General features: G+C 32.0%; 1 protein-coding gene across 4 annotated transcripts in view; it reads left to right on the top strand.

Annotated features, from left to right (window-relative positions):
* The window catches only part of Nachralpha4 (nicotinic acetylcholine receptor alpha4), a 155,573-nt gene that overhangs the window by 116,490 nt on the left and 23,387 nt on the right, over positions 1-15,696 (top strand). For all 4 annotated transcript variants that reach the window (XM_083036121.1, XM_083036120.1, XM_083036122.1 and 1 more), the window contains one exon: positions 13,487-13,623. In XM_083036121.1, coding sequence (XP_082892247.1) covers positions 13,487-13,623 — 137 coding nt within the window. The remainder of the gene's footprint in view (positions 1-13,486; positions 13,624-15,696) is intronic.

Here is a 15,696-nt window from a genome sequence, read left to right as displayed (position 1 = left end):
TGACCACGTAAATGCGATTAGGCTGACCAATCTCTGGGCTTACTACTTAGGCTCGCGATGCAGAGCTGTCAAGATTAATAAAAAATCATTTTATATGTTTTGTTTTTTTAAATAAAATTTTCAGACGCGTCTCCGCCTCGCTTTCAATGTATTCGCGACTTTCGACCACGTAGATGCGATTAGGCTGATCACTCTCTGGACTTACTACTTAGGCTCGCGATGCAGGGCTGTAAAGATTAATAAAGAATCATTTGATATATTTAACTTTTTTAAATAATATTTTCACACGCGTCTCCATCTCGCTTTCAACGTATTCGCGACTTTCGACCACGTAGATGCGATTAGGCTGATCACTCTCTGGACTTACTACTTAGGCTCGCGATACAGGACCGTAAAGATCAATAAAGATCAATAAAGATCACTTCCATTTTTTATATATTTCGTTTTTTTAAATAATATTTCACACGTGTCTCGTGTCTCCGTCTCGCGTCTGTTCTCAACGTATTAGGCTGACCAGTCTCTAGACTTACTACTTAGGCTCGCGATACAAGGACCGTAAAGATCAATAAAGATCATTTTATATATATTTCGCTTTTTTTTTTAATAATATTTTACACGTGTCTCCGATTCGCGGTCGCTCTCAATGTATTCGCGTATTTCAAACCACGTAGTTGCGATTAGACTGACCAATCTTTGGGCTTACTACTTACGGTCGCGATGCAGGACTGTAAAGATTAATTAAGATTATTTTATATATGTATGTATATATATATATATATATTTCGTTTTTTAAAATAATATTTTACATATGTCTCCGCCTCGCGTCCGCTCTCAACGTATTAGGCTGACCAATCTTTGGGCTTACTACTTAGACTCGCGATACAAGGACCGTAAAGATCAATAAAGATTATTTTATATAAATTTCGTTTATTTTAAATATTTTTACACGCGTCTCTGCCTTGCGGCCGCTCTCAACGTATTCGTATACTTCCAACTACGTAGGTGCAATTAGGCTGACCAATCTCTGGGCTTACTACTTAGGTTTGCGATACCAGGACCGTAAAGATTAATAAAAATCATTTAGCTATGTGAACCTAGCACCCGACTTTTTAAAAATTAATTTTTTAAAACGGAAAATGATAGCATTTCGTTTGTAGTTGTTTGTAGTAGCAATAATTTCGTTTGTAGTTTTATCAATTAATAAATAAAAAAAATTTTTTTAATGACTCGCACCCGACATTGAGATATCGCAAATCCGCTTGCGCAGTCTTTTTTAGAATCGTTTGTAGTTGTTTGTAGTGATTTTCCTTTCGTTTTTGTAGTTGAGCGGTTCAAAAGTTATAAACAATTGTTTATTCGTCCAAGAGCTAACTTTGTCAATTTTTAAGATTTTTCAAATCCGCTTGCGCAGTCTTCTTTAGAATCGTTTGTAGTTGTTTGTAGTGATTTTTCTTTCGTTTGTAGTTGAGCGGTTCAAAAGTTATAAACAATTGTTTTTTCGTCCAAGAGGTAAATTTGTTAATTTTAAAGATATCGCAAATCCGCTTGCGCAGTTTTCTTTAGAATCGTTTGTAGTTGTTTGTAGTGTTTTTTCTTTCGTTTGTAGTTGAGCGGTTCAATAGTTATAAACAATTGTTTTTTCGTCCAAGAGGTAAATTTGTTAATTTTAAAGTTATCGCAAATCCGCTTGCGCAGTCTTCTTTAGAATCGTTTGTAGTTGTTTGTGGTGATTTTCCTTTTGTTTCTAGTTTAGCGGTTTAAACAATTGTTATAACTTTTAAACCGCTCAACTACAAACGAAAGCAAAATCACTACAAACAACTACAAACGATTCTAAAGAATACTGCGCAAGCGGATTCGCGATATCTTAGAAATTGACAAATTTACCTCTTGGACGAATAAACAATTGTTTATAACTTTTAAACCGCTTAACTACAAACAAAAGGAAAATTACTACAAACAACTATAAACGATTCTAGAGAAGACTGCGCAAGCGGATTCGCGATATCTCAATGTCGGGTGTCATTTAAAAAATTTTTGTTATCTATTAATTGATAAAACTATATATATACAAACGAAATTATTATTACTACAAACAACTACAAACAAAATGCTATCATTTTCGGTTTTAAAAAATTAATTTTGTAAAAGTCGGGTGCTAGGTTCACATAGCTAATTTTTTCAGCACATTTAACTGTTCTCCAACATTTCTTAAAATATTTTTATTAAAAGTATCGTTGTAAAGTCATTTCTAATTAGTTTTTAATTATTTTCATTTTAATTTAATTCTAAATATAAATGTTCTCGAGAATTACAAAAAATTGACAAAGATTTAGGCTAATTATACTTCGTATTTTTGTATCTAATACACGTCCAGAAATATATGACGCGCAAATATAAATACATCTCAGAGAAAGAAAGAGAGAGAGCCACGATTAATCCTTTTATTCTCGGAAGCGACCACGGGGCGGACGTGCGTGAAATATGCGGCGAATTAGTTCTCTTCCGCGTGTCTGTCGGCCTCGTTATTTTCTCTTATCTGTAGGCGAGAGCTAGTAGGTGGTTGGTTACTTTTGGCTCGACGGCGCCGGCGATTTTTCATTTCCACCCCGCCTTCTCTTCGAGGTCGACTTTCCGTTACCACGACTCCCACAGTTCTCGTTCGCCTAAGGAAAGATCCTTTTCCACGCTGTCAATATGTAATACGCAACACTACCGAGAAGATAAACGTCGTCCATACCGCACGATATTGAATATTTGGTTACATTGGAGTTTTTTTTTAAATATTTTTAGAAATTCTTTGACATTACTTGAACATCTTGGAAAATTCTGTGGAAAACTCATTGATATTTTTAGATATCTACCTAAAAACTTTTCCATGGCCTTTTTCTGGACTTTGTTACATATATTTTTTAATATTTCTCAGATCTTATTATTAATTATTCTTTAAATGATATCAATGAATATTATTGAATATCTGTGAGGATATTTTTTGAAAATATTCTTTTTTGGATATTTCTTTATATATCCGTAAGGTAGGATCTTACGCATTCTCTCCCCCTAGTGGATGATATTTTTGAGAAAAGACTTTATTCCGCCAGAGAACGACGCTCGCAGCTGACGTTCTTCCCGAAGCGGTCTTCTTCGCGCAGAGTTATCGACGTAGCGTGGCATAAAAGCTTTCCCCACGTGCTTTTTCCCCGTTAACGTCCCCGGCACGTCGCGACTTGCCACAAAGGTTACTCGTTACGATGCGAACTAGCATTGTAAAATATTTTTTCTTTCCCGTTTCCCGTTAGTCGCCTTCTTTGTTTCTCTGTAGGACCAAGCTCGAGTCGTTTCTCTTTTTTTTTTACTCTCTCTCTCTCTCTTTCTCTTTTTCTGTCTTTCTCGCTAAAAGAGCACGGCAATTATCGTGCTTGCGAGCGGTGAAGAAATATCGATCGCGCGTGTAATTAGCATTTTGTCATAATGAAGAAACGGGCAGCAGTCAATTGCGTCCCGAAGTCGCGGGAAAAAGGTAATAGGAATGTTTGCGCACACACATATCGTATTTTGCAGCCTCTCATTAATCTCTTGAACGTCTCCTGTTGACTGAGAGGAAACGTCAATTCTTGTCGAACGTGGATACGTTGAAAATTTTCAGAAAATTTTTCCAGTAAACCAGTTTTTAGACACGAACTGCCGCTAATTATCGACAGAATAATCGGAAGAATCTTACACGTACAACATGTGCCATATATTTCAAATTTCATGGCTTTTCCAATGTTTATTTGTTTTTAAAATAAATCGTTTTTACTTTCCGTCGTATCAAGAATATTTATATACGGAAATCCATTTATATAAAATATTCAGTTGCAGCATCCGTTTACATTGCGTCAATTCCGATTGTTCCACTTGGAATGGGGAAAAATACAACCCCTTTATTTGATATATTCGACGTTTCTCTGAAAAGCCATGGGTGTAATTCGACAGGAAAGCGCAGAGTCAATCGTTCATTCTATCTTTAACCGTTTATTGATCTTATTTTCGAGAAGCAACCAGCGCGAAAAGGAAATACGAATCCATTATATACATATATCCCTGCATCCACTATTTCAAGCAAAAATATAAGCACGTCACACGTTTCGCGCGTGCAAATTTTCACATATGTTTATGACAAAATTTGTGAAAAATATTGCGCAACATATATAATTTACTGCGCTTAAAGTTTTATCATTCGGTTTAATCTCTCGCCGAAAAGATGAGATTTCGGGCGAATTTAATTCGTGTAATTTTGGGAGACGCAGCTATATAACATTCGAGGAACTTTGTCACGCATATGATTCGTATTTCGAAACTGTCAAGCGTGCAATTTTTAGCGATATCTTCGTAGAGATGCATACTTTGGAAAGACGTGCTACGAATTCGAGCGCTCAATGAAGAAAGTGGCACGAAGAATTTCGCGAGCGACTTTTCGCGAAAGCGTCTCTCGTTTGAATGGCTGTTGAGTCGAGAGCTGCTGCTATCGCCATTCGCGCTCTGGAATATACGGATCTTCCGTCATGGCTCATGCCGGAAAAATGTAAGAAAGTTATGCAGACTGTGTCAAGAGAGTCGCGCATGTCACAGGGGAATATACTAGAGACTAAGAAATGCAATACTTGTTCATGTACACAGTTCATGACACAGTTTATTTCTACTAAAAATTTAAAAATTAAAGCATTTTGACGAGTTTTAAGAGCACAAATAGATAATAAAACTTATTTTATTTAATTTCAAATAAATTGAAACAATTTGAATCAACTATGTACTTTGCTGGAAATTGATTTTAAATATTAATATTACCCAAATATATATTAAATTTAAAAATAAATAGAATTTTGACAAGTGCAATTGTCAGTTTCACATATTATATTGATGAAGAATCGACTTATTAAAAATATAATTATTTGCGTTACTTCTTACGCATCATGTAGAACAAACCATATATATGAATCTCTTGATATATTATACAAGGACGACCCTTATTACGATGGTTACACATGCCACGCAAGCCTAAACTCAAAGTTGTAAGCCAGCTTTACGCTTAGACGTTTTCTTGTGAGTTTGCGAGCGTCATGTTGTCCTTAATAATAGTTTGTTCTTCTTGCTAGACAACATTGAAATATTCGCGGCGAGCGCAACTGACGCAATCTCTTAACTAAAATCTCGCAGCCAAAAAGAGATAATAATGCGTCGTTTTATAAAATTTATAAAGATAGAAATGTGATTTGAAGCGCGAAAAGCTTGGAACATTTTGCGTATAAAAACAAAAAGGGCAAATTTATAAAATAATAATGTAGTAGCTTTTGAAAAGCAATAGAGAAGAAGAAAAATAAACTTTGCAGAAATTTTTTCAAAAAAAACAAAAAACAAAAAAAAAACAAAATATAAAGCTACGAGCGCGCGTCTATCGCAGCTTCTAGGCACGTCAATCAAGCAGAGAGAATCGATAAGCAATATCGCGGTTCGGTGATTGACCCGCAGCGACTGCGTCTACCGAAATTGCACATACCACGTGCATTCCCCGCATTACCTTTTATAATGCGCCTCATGATTCTATGCATCGCATCATTTCGTTCCAATTCTACTTTTTACTATTATTATTTATTAAAGATTTATGTGTGTGCAGTTCGAGCACACTTTGAATTTTTGCGAAATTATTTAATACAAAAAAAAACAGCTTTTCGTCATAGCATTCTTGTATTTTAAAGAGAAGAAAAATTTTTAATTTTATGTTCTGTGGCGAAATAATCAAACCAATGCTATAACAACTAATCTGCAAAATGAAAATAAAATTATATATATAATAGCTGAAATAAAACAATGTACAGAATTGTGTCGAAAATTGTATGTAGAAATATATTTCGTAATTTATATGTAATTTAAAACATTATTGTATTTGAGTGTAATTATTATTTTAAAAAATTGATATATCTCTATTACTCATTTTTGACTGTTTCGTGATGATCTCGATCATCGCAAATGATGGAGATGCAAAGTTATTAAGAAATCGATTTCCGCCCGAACCAACACGGGCAATCTGGGGTATCATGAAGTTGTTGCTCAAAGATTATTATATTATTTGACTGATGCGATGCGAGGAGAATCGGGTATAACGCGTGGGGAAAATTGATACCTCAGGATATTATTATGTCATATAGACAGAGGGAGAGAGAGATGAAGCAAAGCGCGGTCTCGCGAACAATATAATCATATTTGCCTTATGCCGTTCTATCGTGTCCTATCGTACCCGTTCAAAGGTAATTCGACAGTTTGCGCACATAAGCAAGCCAATTTCATTGCCGTCTGACAAAATTCAGCCACGTTAATTAAGCAAATACCGAGCGTCTTTAAGAAAATCGATTGCCTTCATCAATCGAAAATAAATTGGTAACTTTCTCTCGTGAATTACGAGGGAAACATTTACACGGTACACATTTTTTTCCTAATTGAATTTTTTTACATTATTAATTTCTGCTTACACACATTAACTTATAAAGTAGAATCTATATAACAGATTGGTTATTAAATTTATTACTTTAGGTAATAGAGTTGCTCATTTTAGAGGACTTTGTTAAAAAATTATCGAAAACTGATTTCCTCGTTAATTGCAGGTAATATTCTTTCTTTATACAGACACACATTTGTATGTATATATAATTTTTTTGAATAATTGATACAAGTAATAAAATCATATACATTTTTATATTATAATCTCTTTTATATTATGTAATCTCTCGGATATTTTCTTTTATTTTCTGAAAAATAAAGGATCTTAGGAAAATAATTTCCTTTCTAAAATGACTAATTTATTAGAGAATCAAATATTTGTAAAAAAAAGTCAACTCTATTAACAAATATTCGAAATCGTTGCAACACCAGCTGGCTACAATACCGTTGGGCAAATACTGATTTAGTTATTATCGCGATCGTGACAATTTGCCCTCGATGGCAACAGCTTTGGCAAAAGCACGCCAGATCCGAGAGTGCGGCATTACCGAATCCGGGAAGTTAAATGTCTTTTGACATCTCGCCGTTGGGACCGCCGATTTTCGAAGTATCTACAGTCTCGGGGGAATTCCTAAATGCTATTCGATCGCTTAAACTAATCGGCGTAATTAAATGAATCGAGCTTTGCGTATATTCGCAGATGTTCGGGTGACACTTCTCTTCGACGTTTAACAATCTCACGAGTTTTTTTTGCCACTCGGGATTTTTCGATATATACATATAATTGATTCTTTATATCAACAACACTCACGATAATTAAAATTATTGCTTTAAATCAAGCACTAAATATATGGATATATGTAGAATAAATTCGAAATACATATTACAAGTAGCTCGCATTGAATATAATTATATATTCATTACTGAAAATATGCGAATGTACAATGAATAATAATAATAATAATAATAATAATAATAATAACAATAATAATAATCTCTCAATTCTCTGTAATTTGTAAAACGCGATAACTGCCGTCAGAATTCGAGATAATTAAAACACATTTTTCTGTGGCATTTTATCACCCGCTTTACAGGATTTTATTTGAAAATTTTATTTTACATACCAAAATGAGTAATATCACATTTTCCCGGACGTATCGCCGATATCGTACGCAAACGTGAAGTTCCCGACGCTTCCGATATCACGCGTGCATACTGTATGTACTATACTATACAATCAAGCGTACACGACAGCGCGTATCACGTTAACCGTACGTCAACGTACTTGCATACGCAGCTCTTGCTTAACGACGGATTTACTGCATCGGAGCGGACCATGCCGTGACAAGACACTAGCTTTTGAATATTGGTTCACATCATACTGTTGATCATACACGCGGCTATAAACAACTCAATAGCTTACGGAATATCTCAATTATTCCTTTGTCAAACCGCACCAGGATTACACCGAACTGTTTCCTCCGGAAGAGGGAGGTTCCTTCCTGCAAATCCTCGTGATTTTATCTCTCTATATAATTTATAGAATACTTAGAGTTTGATAATCTGAGACTATCGTCAACGAATAATTAAAATGATGAATAATTGTAGCGATTGAAATCTTTTGAAAATAGCTACAAACAAATCGCATGGGATATTTTATGAAATGGAGAATTATTTTAAGGAAAACATTATATATTCCATATATATATTCCCTCGCGATACAGGCAATAATAATTATCGGATCATGCAGAATCGATTCAGCAACGTTTGCTCAAATATTTGATAGCAACAACAGCAAGATACGCGTGCAAATGCCAGATGAAGAGTAGTCGACAATAATTAAAGGCGCGGTCGGATGGAAAGAGTAACCGGGTGCACTATCGATCCGAATGCATCGATGAAAGCCGCCGGAGCTGACGACACGGCAGCAGCCCGATAAACGCTATCATGCACCAGTGGTCGATCCTTTAAATTAATCGCTACGAGACGCTATTGCAAATGGCGAAACCGCAGTAAAAATGAAGCGTTCGCTTGCGTTCGTCCAATTCGCAATAAGAGCCACCGACTCGATTCTCGATAAGAGCCATCGTCGATGATTGTGCGTTGTATGTACACTCGTGATCGTTGGAAACAAAATGTAAACCGGTTTCTATTATTCGGCGAATGTGGCAAAGTCCCATCTAATCGGCGAAAAATGCCTCAAGAATAAACGATCCGTTTTATATTCAAGTTATAAGAGAAATTAACAATTACTTTTATTATACATATACATCAATCTATCATATAATTTTATCGATTGAAAAACAACATCTAGATATTTGTCAATCAAAAATAAAGATGCGGACAAATCTTTTTATTATATTAAAAATTGTCAAATGACAAGTGTATATTGAAATAAATTTTATGTAACACATAATAAACATAATAGCTAACTACAGACATAGACATCATAAAATTAATATTGTAAATGTTTAAAATTTTGGTACAAATGAAAACTTAAATAAAATACGTTAATATACAGTAAATAGTGAGAATAGCAATAGTAAAATTGGAAATCGCTTGAACGAAATACATCAGCCAGTGAAATTTTCGATCGAGAGATAAACACTGTCTGGCTGACTGACGTGACGCATGAACGGTTTTATGCAACGATTAGCCACGCTGTAAATTAATCGTCCTGAAACGCCACAAATCGTCATTGAAAAGCCACCGTTGCGTTCAATTATAAAAGGAAACTGAGGCCGATATAATTACGTATTTATATGTCCGCAAATAGTTTCTGACTTCGGAAAACTGTTTATTGGAAATTATTTCACTGAAGCTTACACAATACAAGTCTGTAACAGATATTATTGACAGATTTCCGACTTTGTGAAAGTTTGCAGAAACGGATCAAAGAACTTATATGATATCAAAACGATTTCGTTCTGTAATTTTTGTCTTTGCGAAGAATATCGATGTTACACAGAGATAAAAACTTTTAATTAAATTCGTCACTAAACCTAGTACAGATATAACTTTTGTATCGTTTTTTTTTTTTATTTGAGTTATTAATAGACAAATTTATTTTTTATTTAGTTACGAAAATATTGGGGGAAAAAGAGAAAATCGATCTTATAATCAAGTCAGACTGCTTTTTCATTTGTCGCTTTTCATCGTATCAAATCTCACGTGGATTTCAATCAACCAAATTTCATCATTCTGTCCCGAAAAATAATTACGTGATTACGATATCGACAAAATTCACAATAAAAAATCTTGTTTGTTATTTTCCACTCGAAGGCGAATGCAATAGCCGATCAATTTACAATACAAACTTAAATCTAAATCTGTAAGATAATTTTACTAAGTTCTTATATAAATTCAAAATTTATTTTAATAAAATTAAAATAATAAATAGATAATAAAAATAATAGAATAATAAAAAGAAGAAATATATATCAAAAATATTTCTGTAATTACAAAACATTTTAACAACAATTCATATAGCATGCAAATTTATAATAATATCAAAATATATTTTGTTGGACACTTGTGAAGAAAAAATCCTTTTACTAAAAAATTTTTGCATTTTATTACTATACTTCGTTTAAAAATGTATTTAACGTTGAAAAATTACTATTAGTTAGCAAAGTACATATCAGACTTTTCAACTTGTACTTCAACCCGTAATATGCCCATTATAAAAAAATATAATAAAACTTTCGAACACAGGGGAATCGTTTTACGGAAGAAGACTTTAAGTAATCGTTAACCCGGTTAACTTCCGCTTCCACAACATGCACGATAAATCTCACGAAAAATTTTTAATATATCTTTTTTTATAGCTACAATAGATTTAGTCCTGTTTGTGATATTTGCATGTTCATAATATAACTGCAGCAAACAATCAAACTTTGCAGTTTATAAAGTTCCGTCTCATTCTTCTTTAATTTTTTTTCCGTAATATCGATGCATTAATGTAAAAGATATGATATTGTTAAATAAAATTACAATTTGATATAAATGAAAATTATTAAAGGAAAAAATAAAAGAGACTATGTAAGACAATTAAAATATCTTTTTATTAATGTTCATCGAATTTGATTGATTCAATAATTTCTCAGCTCGCAAATTAAATTTTAAGTTTGTCTATAATGAAAGAGAAATTAGGTTTTGATAAAAGATTGTTTCTTTCGAATCATTAAATTTTTTACTACACAAGACATCTTTCTTGCGGGATGCTATTTTTTTTTTATTTTATTTTATTTTTTTTATTTGTTGAGCTTTTATTTTTACTGTCTATTGAATAGATTCTTTTCACGTCTTAGATAAATTTCTTTTTACATAGCAACATAAGCTAATAAGTGAAGCAGACACTTCGCGTGTGTCATCTCTCAGTATCCACTGTATCTTGCAATACTAGATACTACCTTTTCTAGAAAAACGTATCGAAGCACATCGAGTAATCACTTTGTACAAAAACTCCAGTTAATTGCTTGGTGTTGACTAACTGAGATGGTGTTTATTTCCTATCACGTCAAAAACGAATTAGAAAGAGAGATAATAGACTGACATCCTAGTTATTCAATATACTTAATAGATTATATTGTTACTGCACTTGCTGCTGATTGTTACGGATGTTCTTTTCCTGCAGTAATAAAGAAAAATGTTGACAGAAATAAAAAAAAATAGAAGAGAAAACAAGGGGAAAAGTAGTATCTCTTTTTCTCTTTTCATTTTTTTCTCTTCCTTTCTTCGTTCGAATATTTATTGTTTTTATACTTTTATATTTTATAATTATCACATATTATATATTCTTTTAAAAAATAAGTATTATACAAAACAAATATCGTGAATTAAATATATATAGATTTAATGATAACAAATGCAATGACGTTACTTTATACAAATATATATAAATTATATTACAATAATGCTGATTTATTCATTCGCTAACAAAAAATATTGTTGTTTAATATTGTTACATGTATACTATATATATATACTAGTATGTAGGATTAATTTCACTAGTCTTTGATAAATTATGCATATTGAATATTAAAATATAAAGTAAAATTATCTCATGTTATTTTACATTTCTCATCGTCTTATGCTTGTTTTTATTATCAATATGCCTTAAGACTTCTAAACGTGTTACACGTACTTGATGTTCTTCGTTTACAAGTTTTATAAGAACGAATGGATCACGGACACATATAAATTCTGTCAACGAGCAACTTTTATCTCACGGGGCCAGCTCCGTTTATCCTTCTGACTATTGCTACTTCGTACATTCTTTACGCGAATCATAAATACGAATTTTCTGCTTGACTATTCGCTACCTTTTACCTGCCTTCTTCGAATAGGCCTAAAATTTGTCGCCTGTCAAGGGACACATTCTGAAGGAAAAGTAACATATATCTTCGTCTGCTACCTACTTCTTATTTTTTTTTCTTTTAAAATAACATGGTCACGATAACAAAATGATCTTTTTCTGTATGTGATATAAACTAAAAGCTAAATTAATAAATAAATTATGTCATATATGTTTTATATATTATATAATATATAATATATAATATAATATATAATATTATATTATATATTATATATAATATTATGTTATATTGTATATATATTTTTTTTTATTTATTATTATAGACTAGAGATACATTGATTATTATATTAAGAAATAGATGCAAAATAACGTTATGTTAAAAATACTTATATTTGTGATCTATAACACACATAAATTTTGTGCAAATTTATAAATTTCTAAACAAGAATTATATGAATTTCTCAGAACATGATTAATGCGTGTATATGTGTATGTATGTGTGTATGAAGCTGACGTATTATTTTAAACTCATAAACAATTTAAGAATTCTGGCTTTATTTTCAATAGTTCCTGAGGTTAAGTTCTGGCCATAAAACCAAATAATAAAATGTTTTAAAACTAATTGGTACACCAAGTTGACGCAGTATCTCAATATTTTCCATCTCATTTATCTTCAGATTTAAAAAAAAATTATAACTTGAAATATGTTCTAAACAAGTTTTACTAAAAAGAAAAAAAAAATATTGCTTAAAATAAGTAATATTACGTAAAGTAGAATAATTATGAGCAAACACCGATATGTAAAAATATCGAGATGAACTGTTCGATTTTCAGGAGTAGTTTATTCTGTTTATTTTATTACAATTATTTATTATCTTCTTGCAATTTTTCTATATAAAATACTGGTCAATGTTTGATAATTTTTTGTTACAGTTCTCTATTCTAGTTCTGAGTATATACATTTTGTAAAGAATTTTAAATCGAAAAATCAACCAGAGCTTTATTTATCTATATGTTTTATTCAGACAAAAAAATTGTTTAAAAAATATTTCAATATTGTTTATTGTTAGAACTTTTTATAAAATGCATGAATATGTTTAAAACGGTACAAGAACTATGTATTTTAGAGTGAACAGAATTTTTGAAAATTGATTTGCATTTTATTTGGATACTTGTACATGTGAGCGTTCGCTTATGACTATTTTATTTTAATCGATTTTTCGCTTTTAAAAGGTAGAACTTTTTAGAACTCTAGTAAAATTGTAAATTTTTGAAATTAGATAAAATATTTTAAGGAAAATCTCGTCAAACAAAGTGAGACACTATGTGAATTTATGATGTATTTTTTTAATCGCCAAAATTTTATGGGTTTTTACGAAATGATACACCAGCTTCACACACACGATTAATATTGGCATTAAAATGAAAAACTTTACAAAATCGAATTGATCATTTTGGCTTCTGAGAGTTTATATTACGAAAGACAGTTGAACAGAAGATGCAAATATAATTAAAGATTCTGCAACTTTTTTCCTATTGCTAAAATAAATCTGATTATTTCGAAGCACACGCAAACATTTTTTTAATATAATTATAATATCATCTAATGTAATATAAAACAATTTTTTCAGATATTTTACTATTTTTTATACAACGTTAAAGATTTTCAATGAATATCTCTCAATTTCACAGGTAACGCTCTCCATTTCGATTCTCATCAGTCTCCACGTGTTCTTCCTGCTGGTCGTTGAGATCATTCCGCCAACATCCTTGGTTGTGCCGTTGCTTGGAAAGTACCTGATATTCGCCATGATACTCGTTTCGATAAGGTAAGTGCTTCGACACGATTCATAATAGCAATGAAAGACGAAGAGTTTCAGCAGAAAATTACTCTCGCGCAACACGCTCGCGAAATTAGTGCATCGTGTAGCGCAGTTAAGACAAGAAAATGCGTTTGTGATTGTAACAAACTAAATGCAGTAGAGAAGCAATTTTCCACAATTTTCGATTGTAGGGAAGAAGCAGTTTCCATTGTCCTATTTTGCTCGCATTTTCTTACTTGTCGTGTTATTCGCTATCAACGTTATCAAATAACGCTTCGGCGGCGATTTATCAGTCCGTATTTACGACAGCAACGCTTTCGTAGCAATTAATATAGCCCCCGTGAGGAAGATCTAAAAAGACGATACGACGACACTCGTGTTTACTAATAAAAAACGGAAAAATGACAACGAGAGTTGGAAACGCGTTTTCTCGTGTTCGCTCTCTCGAAAATGGACGCTAATTCTCGTAACAACTCGTAGAAGCATCGTCCGCAGCTGTTTGCTCTCCACAATGCGTTCCATTTCTCCTCAACGTGAAACATTTAACGCTAAACCGTGCACTTCTCAAATCCTCACCTGTGATAGAGAGTGTCGGTTACAGTGTCGATCTCTAAAGGTGCGAATTACGATTAGAAAGATGCTGTTTAGGAGATGCGATTCAAAATATATAAAGTTTTATTTTATTATTTATATATAAAGTTATATATTTATATATGAAGTTTTGTTTTATTATTTATTATCAAATAATTTAATATTTTCGTTTTTTCTATTCATATTTCGATGACATATTTTATGAGGAAAAATAAAAAATAAATTATATGTAAATATGGGTTTATAACTGCTTTGCTTCGAAATTGTAACAAACACATGGGATGTAAAAGAAACAATTATTATTATACATTGTGAAAAATACATTAGAAATTTGGTGCACAATGTCAACATTGTTCAATCTATGAAATCTTGACACATTTTTTTATCTGAACGCATGTCTGCGATAATTTGAAATACAGCATTTTTGAATCCATATTTATTGAAACAAAGTTTTAATTTTTCTCACATAGTCTCTATTTCACCATCATCTTACTTTTATTTGACCCGTCCATATATATGACACGCATCTGTGCGTGTTCGATGTGCATGTCAATCTCAAGATTTCGAATTACCCGGAAATAGGCGTGATGAGATGAGTAACAAATAACAAGCACCCTCGATTTACTTTATGACCTCGAAACTTATCCCAAGCACATACATTTCTGATGACACACACAGAGGCACGTTTCCCATTAATATGATTTTACCAAAAATATCGACGAAAATGAGATTTTTCCGATGAATGACGTGATTGAGAAAAGTAAAATGTTGAAATGAAAATGTAAGAAGTGTTTAAGATTTTTATTTTTAATATACTTTTTTTTTTCTTTAAGAAGAATTTTTTCTGTAACAATTTTAAATCATAATAGTAAAAAACAAAAGAGAGAAAAAAGAAAAGAAAGATCTTATAAAAAAATATACTGTCACGTTTAAAGTTAACAATTCTCTAATTGATATACATTCTACATTTCAGTAGAGATCAAGAGAAACCAGAAGCATATATATACTATACTAACTTCGAAAAAAATTAAATTAAATTAATTTAAAATTTATGCCACGTGAAAAAAAATCTAAATTATATTATGATGATATTTGTCGCCGAATAAAATCGTCGTTAGCGAATTTTCTCGCTCGTGTACGCTTTCATTTTGACAAGGGGTATATTCTCATTTTCGCTGACGACACTCTGCGCCACAATCTGTTGCTAATAATCTGCCTCGGTACTCTCTTAATTAATCTGAACTTTAATCTGTCCCTTTTTTCCTGAAAAAGAAAGAAAGAGTTCTGTATTCTATAAAGACAGAAATCTCACTATGCTGAAAAAATTTAGCAAATTAAATTGTCACCTTACATGGACAAATTGTATTTAATTGTAATTTTGAAAAATAATAAATTGCACGATAAATTTAAAATTTGTCGAAGAACTATCAATGAAAACATAAAAGCATAACGCTGCTCATCTTTATACAATCTGCTTCAACATTCTGT

The sequence above is a fragment of the Prenolepis imparis genome, unplaced genomic scaffold (assembly GCF_030444845.1).
Source record: "Prenolepis imparis isolate NDT839.2.m4 unplaced genomic scaffold, iyPreImpa1.0 SCAF_4, whole genome shotgun sequence".
In the NCBI taxonomy this organism is placed as follows: Eukaryota; Metazoa; Arthropoda; class Insecta; order Hymenoptera; family Formicidae; genus Prenolepis; species Prenolepis imparis.
The sequence above is the reverse complement of the archived record's forward strand: the minus strand, read 5'-3'. Positions and strand labels throughout refer to the sequence as shown.